Below are 16,872 nucleotides of genomic sequence, written 5' to 3'. Positions count from 1 at the left end.
GGACGCTCGGCTGACTGACGGGTACACTCCGCGCCCCTCTGTACGCGGGGACGCTCGGCTGACTGACGGGTACACTCCGCGCCCCTCTGTACGCGGGGACGCTCGGCTGACTGACGGGTACACTCCGCGCCCCTCTGTACGCGGGGACGCTCGGCTGACTGACGGGTACACTCCGCGCCCCTCTGTACGCGGGGATGCTCGGCTGACTGACGGGTACACTTCACGTCCCTTTCGGGCCCCTGAGCAAGGCTATCAAACCTTAATTGCTCAAACTGTTATTAATGATAATTGTAGGTCGCTTTGGATCTTTGCTGGGAGTCGTGTCCCTCTGCGCTGCCAGGTTTGGCCAGCACTCTGGGCACAGAGGCATCTTAACTGACCCCCTGCTCCTCGTGAATGATAACTTGCTCCAGGTGGAAGGTTTTACTACACATCACGGCTTCTCTCTTTCTTCTCAGCTAGCTTTTTTTGAAGCTGTGATGCCGGATCGCTCGGTTTGGTCTGGTCCGGGTTTCTGCTGACCTGGGATGGCAGCATTCTTTTTGGTTTCTGGGAACTTACCCCCTTCTTACGGCATTTCAGGGCCTCACATAGGAGACGCACTGGGAGAGCGGATTGCCCCGGTAGCGCCTTGACGTTCCTGTTTCCGGAGCAGAACCATCAGTACAGGAAGGTCTTACGTGGCGAGAGACAGCGCCGTGAAGAACCTTCTCTGGAGTCTTTAGTTATCTGAACGTAGCCTCTAAAACTGGGACTGAATTTCTACATCGTCTCCCAGTTTACTCGTAGCCAGTTCCTCTTCCTCTGCTGGAGACCCCGATGGCGTACGGAGGGTATATTCTTCCCTACGAAGCGTGCGTGTGCCACCGACCCCTTCTCATCCCCCCCGTACTTCAGTGGATCGTGTGAGCGCAGGGAGAGTCACGTTCCTCCACTTCTGTACAGGCGCCTCGGACTACTAACCAGGGTCCTTACACGGCCTCAAAGACCACGCCCACTTTTATTTTTTTGTCATGTCTTTTCCCACCCAGCAGACTATCGTGGAGTGTAGTGGCGTGGTCAGCGCGGATTCTGATGGAGATCAGGTGCAGAGCAGATGGATGAAACTCTCTGGATGGATTTGAAGCTGAGAAGATGCTTTTATTAAATCTTTACTTTATTTATTTATTAGTTTGTGTATCGAGGTTTTAGGAGGAAGAATCAGAACTAAAGTCGCATCCAGCTTCAAATATTCTCAGGTCGGTTTGATATCAAGGCTGGAAAGTAAAACAGAGATGGAGGGATGAGGAGGGAAGGAAGGAGACGCGACTTACTTCTGAGCTCTGCGGTGATTTAGGACAAAACAGACGGAACACACAACACAGTTTTAAAAACCTCAGAGTGCACAAATACACACACACACACAGACACACACACACACAGACACACACACACACACACACACAGAATCCAAACACGACCACCAGATCTACAGGAAATCCATCATCGCTCATCTCAGTCACACGCATCGGTGCGTCTCAAACCTGACCGCTCGCAGTCGGGCGGGTCGCGACGAACTGCTACCGTGACCGAAGCCAGTCCGAAACGGCCTCGGAGGACAGAGGGGTCAGGTCAGGTCGAGAAGCACTGACAACCTCTTTACTACACCTGTGACCAAAAGTATGTAGACGCTGGCGAATACAAATGCGATGCAAACGCAAAACAAGCAACTCAGGAGTCCGACAGGGGTGTTGCTTGAACCTGCAACCTTCCGATTGCGAGTCCAGCCTTAATATTAAGGACAGCACTCCAAACGACCGAGTTCAGGTGCGAACCAATTCTATAAATGTGCAACTTTGTGGCAGCAGTTTAGGGAAGGCCCTTATCACTTCCAGTGCACAAAGCCAGGTCCATATACGTAGACATGGTTTGATAAAGAATGACCCACACCACAGAGTCAGCAGGGTTAGGGGCCTTGCTTAAGGGCCCAGCGGTGTTTCTTTTGGACTTGTAATGTGGAATAACATTAGACCCAAGCTTCTCGTTTAACCTCAGGTGTCTTTACACTGAATGGGCACAAATGCCCCCAGACACACTCCAAAATCTCGTGGAAAGAGGAGATCCAACATCCAACCAGCTCACGATCAGGCGTCCGGATACTTTCGGCCCTGTAGCGTGCGTGGCCCCCGGGGTGGCATCTCACCGTGTCTCAGGAGAGACTCGATTCGGTTTTATCCTGATTAAAAACCAAACTTGGCCGGATTTCGCAGATTTGCGCGACTTTAATGAATCGATTCAGTAATTAGATTTCAGGAGCGACTGCAGGGCTTCACATCAGCTGGGAGCCGACGCCCAATCACAGAGCAGAGGAGGAAATTCACTTCTCCTGGTTACAAACACTGAATTATTATTTCTGTCCTTAGTGATCGTTTAGAACTGCACTATGTGTCCAAAAGTATTGGGACACCTGACCACGAGCTCGTCTGACGTCCCGTTTCAAAACTTCTGTTGAATGGAATCGTCTTTTCTTGTAGCTTTAACAGCCTCCACTCTTCTGAGATGTCTTTCTACAGGATATTGGAGTGTGTGTGTGGGGATTTGTGCCTGTTGAGCTGGGTTGAGATTAGGAGATCAGAGTTTGCTCATGCTCAGGAGGAGGAGGGGAACTTCCCCAAACCATTTTCACACAATGTCATTTACCTAATACTATTTATACACCTGTTAGTAATGGACAGCTCAATTCAACCATTAAAAGGGGCGTCCACATACTTTTGGCCATTCTCGAGGGAAACTGCAATATTTAACTATCTAATATATATTTTTTGGTTCGTCACTGGGATTAAAACAGACGCCCCTCACGACACACACCCCTGTTTTTGGGTGGTGAGGGTACGAGCGTACTCACTGGTGAATGGCCTGCAGGAACTTGCGCTGATGTTTCCTGACCTTGGCGTGGTCGATCTTCTTCACCAGCTTGGTGTGTTTGTAGATGAGCCACGTTTCCCTGAGTACGTTAGCAGCCGTGTTCTTCACCTGAAACACACAGCGATCGAGGGTTAGGGGCCTCGCTCAGGGGCCCAACAGTTAACTGGAGCAACTTGTTTTAAAATGTTTTTAAAGTGTCCCAAAATTAAAGAACGATCCACCCTGATCATTGTCTTACGCTACAGTCCCAGTTTAGACCGAGATCGAGCAGCTGGAACCTGGGTTACACTGCTCACAGTCGAGCAAGCTTTGTTGCTTTGGATTCATGTCAGACTGGTTCCAGACTAGTTCTTGGTCATATCTTTATTTTGGAAGAGGTTGAACCTTGACTTACACTTTAGTCCCAGCATGGACAGCTGGAAGCTGCTGGAACCTGGGTTACACTGCTCACAGTCGAGCAAGCTTCTTATTAACACAGGTTCAGAAGTTTGCATCTCAGGAGGAAGATCAAGTTCATGGGATCCATCAATTCTGGACCAGGAGCTTCATTCTAACATGGCAGGACTCAAACCCACGGTGATGTAAAGCTTGCTCGACTGTGGACAGTGTAGCTGTTGCTTTGGATTCAAGGCAAACCGTTCCAGACTGGTTCCAGACTGGTTCTTGGTCATATCTTCATTTTAGAAGAGGTTGAACCTTGTCTTACACGTCAGTCCCAGTATGGACAGCTGGAAGCTGCTGGAACCTGGGTTACACTGCTCACAGTCAAGCAAGCTTTTATTTAACACAGGCTTAGAGGTTTGCATCTCAGGAGGAAGATCAAGTTCATGGGATCCATCAGTTTTGGACCATGACCTTCATTCTAACATGGCAGGACTCTAAGGATTCTAACATGTAAAGCTTGCTCGACTGTGGACAGTGTAGCTGTTGCTTTGGATTCATGTCAGACAGGTTCCAAACAGGTTCCAGACTGGGTCCAGACCGGTTCCTGGTCATATCTTCATTTTGGAAGTGGTGGAACCTCCATGGTTCCGTGTTTATGGTTCTGTAGAAGCTACTAAGAGAAACCCGGGCCGGTTGCCAGTCCCTCTGCATTAAGAATCAGCATATTCACAGCGTCTGGCACCTGGCTGAAGGTTTGGCGCTCTGACGGGTTCCATTTCACCCGAATCCCTCCCCCAGTTTGGGTACCTATGGTCAGAAGAATTGCATGATGGGAGTGTGGGGGTGTGCATGCGCTCGGTCACTCACTCTTTTGCAGAGTTGTGTGTCCATCATAAAGTTATGGACGTGCTTCTCCGCCTTGGTCAGCTCCAGCTTTCGGGCTACCACCGCCACCACCAGAGCGGTACAGCCGGCACCCTGAGAGGGAGAGAAGATCACAGAGTGAGCACGCCCCAAAACATACAGGAGGTGGTCAAAAGTATGCGGACACGCGGGCATGAGGACATCGGAACACGAGCTGGTTGGACGTCCGGTTCTGACAGCACAAGTTCTATCGTAGCTATAACAGCCTCCACTCTTCTGGGAATGTTTTTTACAGGATTTTGAAGTGTCTCTGTTGGAATTTGTTACACTGGACTAGATAGCCTGGCTTGCAAACAGCATTCCAATTCACCCCAAACGTGTTGAATGGAAATCTAGGCTCTTTGAGGAACACTGGAGCTCCACCATAACAAACTCATCAAACCATGTGGGTGGCTGAACTAGGTTTGATTAATTATATGCTTTCCATTTTGTGGCAACAGTTTGGGGAAGGCTCCTGTGGACAAAGTGAGGTCCATAAAGACCCTAAACCTGCACAGACACGAAAAAAAAACCCTGATTTCAGCACTGTCAGTTTGACAGGACTGCAGTGTCCATATACTTTTGACCATGTCTTTTATAAGATCTCCAATGAGTGCAGAGTCACCCATTGTACAGTGCCCTTAAAGCAGGGTTAAGGGCCTTGCTCAAGGGCCCAACAGTGGCTGCATAGCATTCACAGCACAAACCCGTGGGCTCACGCACGCCCCCTTCAGTGAGGCACGTACATGAAATACGTCTTTATGGACCTCACTCTGTCCACAGGAGCCTTCCCCAAACTGTTGCCACAAAGTTGAAAGCATATAATTAATCAAACCTAGTTCAGCCACACCCATTTCTAACAGGGACATAAAACAACCCCCACAGACGTCCACTGGCAGTAAAATGGGTCCTTTAGCACTGTCAGTTTCACAGGACCGGGGTGTCCATATACTTTTGTTCCAAAGCTTGGGTGGTTACAGTACAAAACGAAGGCATGAAGGTGACGTACCATGATTCCCGTGAGCAGACACACTCCCTTGCCGCAGTAGGTGTGTGGTACCATGTCTCCATAACCAATGGACAGGAAGGTTATGGAGATCAACCACATGGCGCCCAGAAAGTTACTGGTCACCTCCTGTTTATCGTGATATCTGAGGAAACAGAAACACAAGCAGCAGCTTCGTTAACACTGTGACTCGGAATCGCAATGAAACCGTGAGGTAAGTCAACCAAAAATGTTCTGATGAAATTTTCTTATGTTTAACGTATTTCATCAGCTACAAAAATAAATATAAAACTCGATATGTGTAACAGAACGTAGTAAAATCTCTAATGCTACTAGCTAATCTACAGCTTCTATGCTGTTATAAGCTATAAATAAGGTATTTGTTGACGTTTTTAACTGAAGCAAGTTAAGATGACAGCTCGCAAATAGGAGAATGTTAAAACGCTACACAATTCAGTGTCAGTTCCAGTATCCAGCCACTAGGTGGTGGTAGGCTTAAAGAAAAAAATCAATACACTGAATGTGTGCACTAAAGGCGGAGATTCGATTCGAAATGAGGCTCATCGCGTTTAATCGACTGCTCGCACATTAATAACTGGACGTGTTTCATATCTCACATCAGCGTTTTTTACACACATATACGTAAGTGAGATACAGATTCGACCAAGAACCTTAAATTTATAGCGGCTCAGAGAGAGCGCATTCATTCTGCACTCTCCATGCATTTTAAATGTGTCTGCATAAATAAATGTCGTTGTACGGCACCCCTGGAGCAGACAGGGTTAAGGGCCTTGCTCAGGGGCCCAACAGAGCCTGGATGTGCAGCACAAGCATAAACCTGTGGGCTCACGCACCTGTGGGCTTCAGTGAGGCAGAGGTACTGGCTGCCTCACCTCGTGCTTTTACAGATCAGCAGGACTAAATTATATTTTATATGTTGTTTTATGTAATTATATGTTATACATGTTCATGAAATATGTTACCTAGACTAAAGGAAGTGAGGATGTTTAATAAAAGCGTCTACAAACATTATATTAGTGACGTACAGAGAGATAACGACAGGTATGATTCAGCCGTTTGAGCAATTTTGACTATAAAAATGATTTGAATGATTGGAATCATTACAGAAATTACATTCATAGCACTGATCAATGGACAAATATTAATTTTATTTCATTATAATTTGATTATTTTACTTTTGATGATGTTAGGTAAGGCAGAGCCTCAGAACTACAAAGCAAACGGTAATGAATCAAGAGCGAGAACGAGCGGGTGAATCGACTCGGTTCGTGAGTCAAATGAAAAGAAAGAAAGTCTGTAGCAAGAGCGCTAGGTGGAACTGCGACCAGGACCTGTATGTTAGCAATTCGGTCCACAAACACCCATAAACATTGTCACAGTTCCAATACTTGTCCCTCAAATTTAGCTAAAAAGGAAAAATTGTCAAAGAGTCGGTTCGCGAATCAAATAAATCAAAACGAATTAAATGAATCAAAACCCTATAGCGAGAGCGCTAGGTGGAACTGCGACCAGGATCGGTATGTTAGCTACTCGATCTACCAACACCCAAAAACACGATCACAGCTCCAATACTTGTCCCTCTAACATGGCTAGAAAAAAGGAAAAAAATCGGTCAGAGAGCCGGGTCACTGAATCGACTCTAGGAATCGTTTAGCAAAAGACGAATGTATGCGTGAAAATGCGGATCATAGATCCAATTTTTAATAATGATTTGCTCATTAGAGCTTTAATAAGGAGAAATCCGAACTGCACCAGCGAGGCAGCGCGATACCTACTTCTTAAACTACTAATAATAGTAGTGTAACGCAAGGAAATGACTCGGAGTCGAACTGATCTACGTGCTTTGTTTAAGTAAACTAGAACTACTGATACTAGTCGTCCTGCTAACCTCTTAACTAGTGCTAGAGGTTCTCACAGGTTCATTAGTTATGATAAAAGTCCTGCAGACAATAAAAATCAGTATTTTTTATGCTGTTTACGAACAGGATAAACCTAGCCGAAGCTAACGCTAGCTAATAAGCTAAGCTGAATGTTACACAATCATAGTTACACAATCATTATTTTTATTAGCGTACGTGCATGGCAGCATGTGTGCTAACATGAGAGATTTTTTATGAACATGGGTGCGAGTGACTTCCAGCACCAGAATAAACTTGTGGGCTAGCGTGGGCGACTTCTAAACGTGGCTAAAGCCTGCATCGGCACCACGCTCATCTGATCTTTCTTCTGTTTCAGAACAAACCAGGAAAGCGTGAGAATGTCCAGGAAACCCGGCGGTTCTAACGAGCACTAAGCGCTGATGCTAATTTGACACTCTGTAGTAAAAGCCGAGCCGGAGCGGTGACCACGGTTCCCGCTAAGCTGCCCCGCACTCTGATCACATTTGTGTAATGAACACGGACGTTTTAACCTTCTGAATTTAATGCGGCCATAAATATTCTGCACTTCAGATCAGGATGTGGAACAGAAGATGTGAAATATTACTGAATCTCGCGTTCACGTTAGCGGATGTAGCAGATTTATGCTGTGTTGATCCCGTTAGCGGCGGCCTGGTGATATTATATTTACTTGGAGCAACAGACTAGCCAATCACACAAATCCGGTCCAGCTAATTAGATTAAACATTTTTATGGATTGGGGTCACAGGCAGGCATGGTGAGGAACCAACCACAGCGGCCCGAGGAGGGACGAGCTACCGACCGCCGACAGGTCGCTGGGCGGCAGAGACTCGTTCATGCCAGATGACATCGGACGATCTACTGTGGATCAATGTAGCGCTGATTTTATTCCTGGTGATGAGATAAATGTGGCACAACACAGCACATTAAACCCTTCAGTGCTAGTCAGAGTGCCCATGCTAAGTCTGGTATCGGAACTGGACATTAGAAATTTTTTGTACTATTTTATTTCGGCAGGGTTTTCGAGGCTGTGTAAGGACCCTGGTTAGTAGCCCGAGACGCCTGTACAGAAGTGGAGGAGCGTGGAGATCAGCGCGTGACTCTCCGTGAGCGAGACCGACCTCATGCACTGATCCACCGAAGTACGGGGGGATAAGAAGTGGTCGGTGGAGCGCACACGACTGAGGGAGGGCGTGTCAGGAGAATATACCTTCCTCGTACACTATCAGTGGGAGAGGAACTGGCTACGACTAAACTGGAAGCATAAGGGAGGAAATGCAGAAATAAAAGAGCAAACAATGGCTGTGTCTGAGGGAAGGAGGGTCAAACAGGTTCCTAACATACAAAGTCTGTCATCTTTTGACTAAACGGGCACAAATTCCCATACACAGACGTACTTAAATCTTGTAAAAGATCACACAGGGGGGGTCACTCTATTTTAATACCGATTATTTTTGAAATGGGACGTCCGACAAGCTCACGATCAGGTGTCCAAATACTTTTCTATTTACATTTACCTCATTTAGGAGACGCTTTTATCCAAAGTGACTTACAGTACTGTGACAGTATACTGTCCAAGCAATTGAAGAATAAGGACCTTGCTCAAGGGCCCAACAAAGGCAGTGGTGGGGCTTGAACCAACAACCTTCTGATTACTAGTCAGTAAGTGTATAGTGAATGTAAAACCTATACAGTACATGTATAGATGCATATTATTCCATTATCTCAGAATCTTCTGATTATTTTCCTCTTTTATTTATCATCACACGAATATTAAAGTTCTGCTTTATTTATTTATTTATTTATTTATTTATTTATTTATTTATTTATTTTATTGGCACCTCTGCAGATTTACTTTCTGAGCTCTGAGGACGTCTGACGTCTCTCACTTTTTTCCTGAAGAACGAGGAGTTGGATTTTGGGAGCCGGACACACTTTCCATTACAGGACACCTGAGAAGCACAATTACATTTGAAAGCAGATCTTCATGAACGTCCCTGAGCGCCGGCACTATCAATACGTATCAAATGTTGATGCAGGAGGGATAAGTAGGCCTGACTGCTCTGGGTACACAGCTATCAGGACCGGGAAGGGCGCTGTTTCAGGGGGTAACTCTGTGGGGGTAACGACGGGGGCGAAATTAGGGCAGAATTACACACCACTGTACTAAAGAGGATGCCTAATCAGTGCACTTGACATGGTTTAGTTCCACACTATGTAGCACACGGGATGTGATTTGGGATGCAGCCCGAGTAAACAATACAAGAAAACACAAAAAAGTCAAATAATATATGGTCAAAAGTATTTGGACACCAGGGCGTGAGCGACCTCTGTGTGAGAAGCTTCTCACAAGACTTATGTTTGAAGTACGTCCCTGTATGGGAATTTGTGCCTGTTTAATCAAAACAAGACAGCATCTGTATGGCTGAGCACTGATGCTCAGTCAATGTTCCGGTTCATCCCAGGGCTGTTGAGTTTCTTTAAACCGAGCTTTTCTTCATGTCTTTATAGAGCTTGAGTCATGCTGGGACAGGAAAGGGCCTTCCCTAAACTGTTGCTGAAAAGTTGATACCTGTTAGCAACTGTTCTGGCTGAAACACATGAATTTAAAACTCAGTGGGGCGTCCCAATATTTCATTTCCACATTTTCTCCCCTAGTTTAGTCGTAGCCGGTTCCTCTTCCTCTGCTGGAGACCCCGATGGCGTATAAGGAGGGTATATTCTCCTACATACGTGTATACTCTATATGTACTCTATATGTTTTACATACACTATATGTCCAAAAGTATTCGGACACCTGATTGTGAGCTTGTCGGACGTCCCATTTTTTTTAGTCCCGTTTTTCCCCACTCAGCAGACTAGTGGTCAATTTTGTTGAAACCCTCAATCAGGGATGATCTTCATCATGGGTTTATGATGGGCCCAGTAAGGGCCGCTGGGATTTGGACAGGGTGGAGTCAGGACGGTCCACAGTGGGCCAGTACAGGTCTGGTGTGAACCCGTTTCCAGTGGACGCGAGAGTGGAAGTTCAGTCCATTACAGAGGCGTAAGTCTGGAGAGGTTCATCAGGATAACGCCGAGCTCAGAGCAGCTAAAGTGGAAATCGACTCCGGACTCCAGTTTCACTGAAAAGCTCCTAAAATGTGAGAAAATCTTTTATAAACATTTATAAACCGTAACGTAAAGCTCCCGCGAGGGGCCGGAGTCCGACCAAAAGTCCATCCGCAGATAATTTAGTGAGAGGAATCAGTCTGGAGTTACGCTAACGTACCAAATAAACATTTTTATTTCTTAATGGATTCAGAGATCTGAAAGTCAGGACCTGATAAAATCAGATCATAAACTTCGTTTTGTGCGTCTGATTTAGCGGCGGTAATTCAGCCGCCGGGTCTCCTCCTGTCTCCAACTGTCTCCTACTGTCTCCTACGGTTTCACTGTTCCTGGAAAGTTCCTGCAGAGTGGTGGCTAACACGTGCTTCCTTCAGGATACGATATACGGAGCGAAGTATCCAGACGCCCCTCTGATTTTTCAATTTGTGTGTTTCAGGGGTCTTTAGTTCCTAATAAATAAAGGTGTAATAAATTAATCATGATGCTTTCAACTTTGCAGCAACAGTTTAGGGAAGGTCCTATCCTGTTCCAGCATGACTGAAACTCCAGCGTCCTGCACAGAGCCCCACTCAGCAGCTCTGGGATGAACCGGAACACGGACCGAGACTTTCCTGCTCTTTTGTACTACTGAACGGGCACAAATTCCCACACACAGACACACTTCAAGTCTCGTGAGAAGCTTCTCAGAAGAATCAACGACGTTTAAGCAAACAGGTCTTCGCTGGACCTGTACAGGGGCCCCATGAAAGTTTGCTTACTGCCAAATGGTTGGCCCCTCAGCGTTGGCCCCTCAGCGTTGGCCCCTCAGCATTGGCCTCTCAGGGTTGGCCCCTTAAGAACTCTTTCATTCTGACAACCCTCAAGAAACCTAAACATTATGTGAGCTTTGCTTGTGTTTGATGAATCTGAAAGAGGATGTCAGTAAAAATCAGCTTAAAGGTCCTACAGGGACACTAATAGATCATTACCCTGGTTTTAAGACTCAAAGACTCCACCGAAACACAGGGAGAGCCAATGAGGATGCATTTACATTACATTTATCAGACACTTTTATCCAGAGTGACGTACAGTACTGTGAGAGTATACTGTCCAAGCAATTGAGGGTTAAGGACTTTGCTCAGGGGCCTAACAGCAGTAACTGGGCAGTGGTGAGCTTTAACCAGCGACCTTCTAATTACTAGTCCGGTACCTTAACTGCTGAGCTAAAACTGCCCTGCACAGAGCCCTGAACTCAGCCCCACTCAACAGCTCTGGGATGAACCGGAACATAGACTGAGCATCAGCACACAGCCATACTAACGCTGCCATACTTTGACCAAACGAGCACAAATTCCCACACACAGACATGGTATGGGATAGAAATCAGTTTAAAGGTCGTACAGGAACACTACGCTACAATCTAAGAAAATCCCACAGAGGCTGAGGAGAAGTCGTTGTTTAAATAGATCATTCTGTTAAAGGTATAACCCTGGTTTTAGGGCTCGGGGACTCCACTGAACCACAGCGAGAGCCGACGAGGATCCTGTGGCAAGACCTGATATTTCAGGGTGATATAGGTGTTGGATAAATTTGTTCCTTTGATGCAATAACAGGTGACTTATTTAGCCCACTGTGGCTTGTTAGCGGTCTTGGATGACTACGTAATGACGGCTAGCTTTGCTAATGCCGCTACGCTATTCTGTAAACAAAACAGTTGAAGAAATTCCTCGAAATGCCCCGTCGTTACGTACGGGGGGTACAAAACTCTCCCGACGCCACGCCGACGCAGGTTCTAATCTGCACTTCGCGTTCTTGAAATGCTGTATTGCAGCGTATTAGCGTAAATGTTAACAACACAACGCTAACGGCGATCTTTCTTGGTTAATCTGGGCGTTTGCTGACGCCAGCGTGGCACCGCGCGGACCATTTACGCGCCCATTAATCAATCCCGGAGTGTCCTGCCTCCCCGGCTGGGTATTCAGCGCAGGACTCATTAGCCTGAGTGCTATTAGACGAGTCCCGCGCTGGCACGCCGGAGTCTGATTTACCGCCGTGACAGTAGCGTTCATCACTCAGGGGGAAAAAAATTGGGGTAAGTGTCGTTTCTGCCCCGGAGTCCGGGCGGTGCTGACGCAGCTGGATCGTTACCGTTCGTTCCATTAAGCGGGAGGAATACGGTTCTGCGTAGCGCTGCGCTGGCTAACCTAGCGACGGAAACAGTAAACACGGGTAGTAAAGTGAAGCTCGATGGAGAGATCTGGAGCTCGGTGTGTCAGTGCATGACAGACCGGAGATAAACGCACTCAAACCCTGAGAAAGAAGGAGGACTCGCCGCTGCAAATGCGACCCCTGCTGGTAGAGCGGTGTAGCGTCTCTCTGTACGCCGTACGGCTCTCTGTAGTGACCAAAAAACAGACGTGATGTCGTCAAGGAACAAGACGTTTGTTCTGAAGTTGGCAAAAGACGTCCAGGTGGATTTTATACCGTACGACTGTTAAGGCAGCGCTAGCTCAGCGGTTAAGGTACCAGACTAGCAGAAGGTTATTGGTTTAAGCCCCACCACTGCTTGAGATGCCACTGTTGGACCCCTGAGCAGAGACTAAACCTTCAGGCACTTGGTTTGTATTTACAAGGAACTAAATGAACCGGTTTGAAAAAAAGCACTGATGTTTAGCTAATTTAGCTAAAACTGTATAAGCGTATAAACCTAGCCTTCAGTTTGCTAACAGTTTAAAATGTACGCGCATAATCTAAGCTAGCTTGGATCTGCCGACTACGCTGACTACGCTGGCCTGGATTCATCATAAGAATGAAATGAAAAACACACAGATTAGCACGAGTGCTAAATTCGTCTCACAAAACCGCCAGTGTGTTTTGCTAAATAAATAAACAAATAAACAAACACCAACATTCACAACAACAACAACAACAACGTAAGAAAACAACAGAGACATTTTTCAGGCCAGTCAGTTTTCAGTCCGTTGGTTAGCAATCGTGGTGTCGGTGAGGGGAACAGATCATGCTAACCCCCCCCCCAGTGCTAACACACAGCAGCCAGCTCAGTGCTGAATGGCGGGTGGTATGGGGTATGGGGAGTGTGGCGGGGTGGCGGGTGACAACAGCAGGCGGTTTGAATCATAATCCGGGGAAAAACGAAGGAGAACGGCGACCGAGGATTAGCCACAGGGCTCGGCGTGGCCCGATTAGCTTAAGATTAGCGTCAGCGTCGGCACCCGGGCCTTCACCTTCCCCCGAGATATGAGCCAAGTGTGGTCAAACCGACAGAAATAAACATGGCCTCTGGAGAAGGGGGGGGGGTGTACACAACAGCATGATTATGGAGGCGACCATGTTCACACCCAGATGAAAATCCCAAAAAAGTCCCAATCCTGAATATCGGGGCTGCCATGGTTGCCGTGGCAACCGGTACAACGTTTTTCCGAAATTCGGAAACGTCCACACGTCGTTAAAGTCAAAAGTTTTCACATACAATCATAGGGGACTGAAAGTATGTGGACGCCTGATTATGCTCCACGCTTCTAGGAGGCCAAAAGAGCGTCTGAGAGGTCTGGCTCACAGTCCCAGTTCCAATTCATCCCAAAGGTGTTGAGTAGGGCAGAGGTCAGGATGTCCTGCAGGCCACTGGAGTTCCGAATCGTATTTGGAGTTCAGTGCTTTGACAGACCGGACATAAATGCACTCAAACCCTGAGAAACAAACGCTGCAAATGTGACCTCTGCTGGGAGAGCGGTGTAGTGTCTCTCTGTACGCCGTACGGCTCTCGGTGAGACTCCGTCTCTGATGAGTGATCGAGAAACAGACATCATGTCATCAAGGAACAAGACGTTTGTTTCTAATTTGGCCAAATGCGTCCAGATTCTGATGGATTTGATTCTATACGACGGCTGAGACAAATTAACAGCCGTTAAGGTACCCTACCACTGCTTGAGGTGCCACTGTTGGACCCCTGAGCAAAGACTTAACCTTGAGACACTTGGTTTGTATTAACAGGAGGGATTGTGAGCAATCAAGGGCGATTGAGCAAAGCAGGATCATAAGGAATTAGGGGATTTTACCATCTACAGGACATAATATTATTGAAAGATTCAGAAACCCTGCAGATATCGCTGCATCATGAACAAGACCAGCGGCCTTTCATTCTTTGGGCGGCACTGCTTCAATAACCGACATGTTTTTGATATGATAGATTTATACTGTATATTTTTAAATATAAATGTAAACACCACCCAGAAGTGCCACCAGCTGTTCTGAACTTTTACACGTTCACCTTTTCAATTGTTTTCCGGGTCAATTTTCAACCCTGCAATGTTTGGTGTAATTACTCGATCAGCCAGCAGAGGTCACAACTGCAGCATTTATGAGCAAACCCGTCCGAAATCCCCTCCCGCCCTCAGACGAGCCGATTATCCGTTTAGGCGCCCGACTGGTCGATAGCAGAGCTGAGACTTGAACTGGAACGATCTCATGAAATCAGCACTGGCGTGTTAGCGTGCTTTACCGCTGCGCCACCTGAGCACCCCGAAACCGTGCTTGTGTTTGAACACTAAATTTGCTGGTTTGGGATCTCCAGAGCGTCAGCAATGCAGCGCACCACCAGGGGACGGATGCATGACTGCTGATCTCCACACAGCCCACACACACACACACACAGACACACACACACACACACACACACACACAAAGCTCCAAAAAAGTCATGGTGCCAAATCATCAGGTATCAAGCGTTTCCACACTTCCTCCACTGATGAGCAAAATCCAACCAAAAAAAAACAAACACAGACTCACTTTGGGCCCCTATCCAGCAGCGATATAAGGGTGGGGGGGCAGGGGGGCAAAAAACACAATAATGAACATGTGAACAATAAAAGAAGAACAATCAGAGACGCACGGCGTGGATTCGCTTGGTTTTGTAATGCGTGATCTGTCGGGGCGTGGCGGGAGTCCGGCGCTTACCTCTCGCACACACGGACCGTCCAGGCGGCGATGATCCACGAGGAGATGCTGAAGACCAGCAGCACGGTGCCCGGGCAGATGGTCATGAGCGTCTTCATGACGAAGCGGGTGTTGAAGTTGATCTTGTTGAGTGCGCCGATGCTGCGCGACGAGGCGTCGGTGAACAGTTTACTGTGCAGCAGCATGACGCGGCCGATCAGGTAGAGGCGCAGGAACATGGGGATGGACAGGATGATGTCCACGTCGGCGTCGGCCACCGAGGGCGCGTAGGTGAACGCCAGGCGCGCCGTCCACGTGAACACGTACTGGCCCGGGATGGGGTGGATGGCGCACACCAGCAGCTCCAGCACGATGAACAGGATGCGCTCGTAGGTCATCGCTATCCGCCAGTCGTCCGCGCCGTTGTCCACCATGAAGAGCTGCGAGAAGGATGAAGGCATGTTTGTATAGCTGCACTATATAGCCAAAAGTATGTAGACACCCCATCTTAGCTCATACCGTGTTTACCTTGTTTTAAACGCATCCAAGGACGCACTATAAGGTCCTTCTGTAAATGTGCTTAACCTCTGAACGCTCTTTTGACCAAACTGGCACAAATTCCCGTCCACAAGTGTCAATGTGAAATCTTTCCCAGTAGAGGAGAGGAGACTGTTATAGCAACAAGCTTACTGAAGAATGTCCACATACTTTTGGCCATTTATACTGTATCATATGTGTTATATAATATATTTATAAACAGTAACTCTGTTGCAGTACTACAGTTCCACCACAGAGGGCGCCAGATTCACCAACGATTTATACTGCAGCTTTAAACAAGGATCTGCCAATCATTCCTCCACTGTCTGTTTTACCACTGCCTTATCCTGGTCAGGGTCGCGGTGGGTCCAATTCAATGGGCGAAAGAGAGGAGACCCCCCCCAGCAGGTTGCTAGGTCATCACAGGGCACACACACACACACACACACACACACACACACACACACACCTAGGGGGCAATTTAGTATCTTTTTATATGTTTTTGGACTGTGGGAGGAAACCGGAGCACCCGGAGGAAACCCACACAGACACGGGGAGAACATGCAAACTCCACACGGAAAGGACGCGGATCGCTCCACCTGGGAATCAAACCCAGGACCTTCTTGCAACAGTGCTACCCACCAAGCCATGACATTATCATTTCACACCGTGTGTTGATATGGAGTCGGTGCCATGCCAACTTACACTCTTCTCAAAGCTTTTTACTAGATTTCGGAACATGACTGCTGGGATTCACTTCTGGTCTACGCCACAGGAGGAGGTATTTCTGAGTTCAGGCTCTAGTAAGACCACAGTCAGAGTTCATCACGGTTTCAGGAAGAAGAGCAGGTTGCCAACGGAGGAATCGGCGACTGCCTGGTGCAGAACCGTGATTTAAATATGCACCCTCCACCTGGAGCGAATTAATCCAGTTAAGCAATCGATCAGCTGCATCTCCACGCCCCTCGGATGGCCATATCCGGCACGGCAGATGATCATGATTCTGGAAATCTTCCCCCCTGCCAATCTTATGATTTGTTTTGTATTTTCGTTATCCCAGAGTCAAGTGCTGGTGTGCTTTATACCAAGTGAGGTGATGCTTGTATGTAAGGGAGCAGATTTGAACTTTGGGATTGAAGTCTTATAGAGGGACGTTGTAGCCAAGCGGTTAAGGTA

The 16,872-nt window shown here is 47.3% G+C and overlaps 1 protein-coding gene across 3 annotated transcripts in view; it reads right to left on the bottom strand.

Moving 5' to 3' along the window:
- Positions 1-16,872, bottom strand: part of kcnn1b (potassium intermediate/small conductance calcium-activated channel, subfamily N, member 1b) — a 40,651-nt gene that overhangs the window by 6,362 nt on the left and 17,417 nt on the right. For 2 of the 3 annotated variants that reach the window (XR_010013386.1, XM_062999465.1), the window contains exons 4-7: positions 15,181-15,599; positions 5,201-5,342; positions 4,156-4,266; positions 2,885-3,012 (exon numbers count right to left, since the gene is read on the bottom strand). Coding sequence is in view for 2 of the 3 variants with exons in the window: in XM_062999465.1 (XP_062855535.1) it covers positions 2,885-3,012; positions 4,156-4,266; positions 5,201-5,342; positions 15,181-15,599 (800 nt within the window). In the remaining variant the exon portion in view is untranslated. Of the gene's footprint in view, positions 1-1,185; positions 1,257-2,884; positions 3,013-4,155; positions 4,267-5,200; positions 5,343-15,180; positions 15,600-16,872 lie in introns of those variants that run through there. The other variant, XM_062999466.1, reaches the window with a different exon arrangement.

The sequence above is a fragment of the Trichomycterus rosablanca genome, chromosome 7 (assembly GCF_030014385.1).
Source record: "Trichomycterus rosablanca isolate fTriRos1 chromosome 7, fTriRos1.hap1, whole genome shotgun sequence".
Taxonomy (NCBI): Eukaryota; Metazoa; Chordata; class Actinopteri; order Siluriformes; family Trichomycteridae; genus Trichomycterus; species Trichomycterus rosablanca.
Note: the sequence above shows the minus strand (reverse complement) of the source record. Positions and strands in the feature narration are given on the sequence as shown.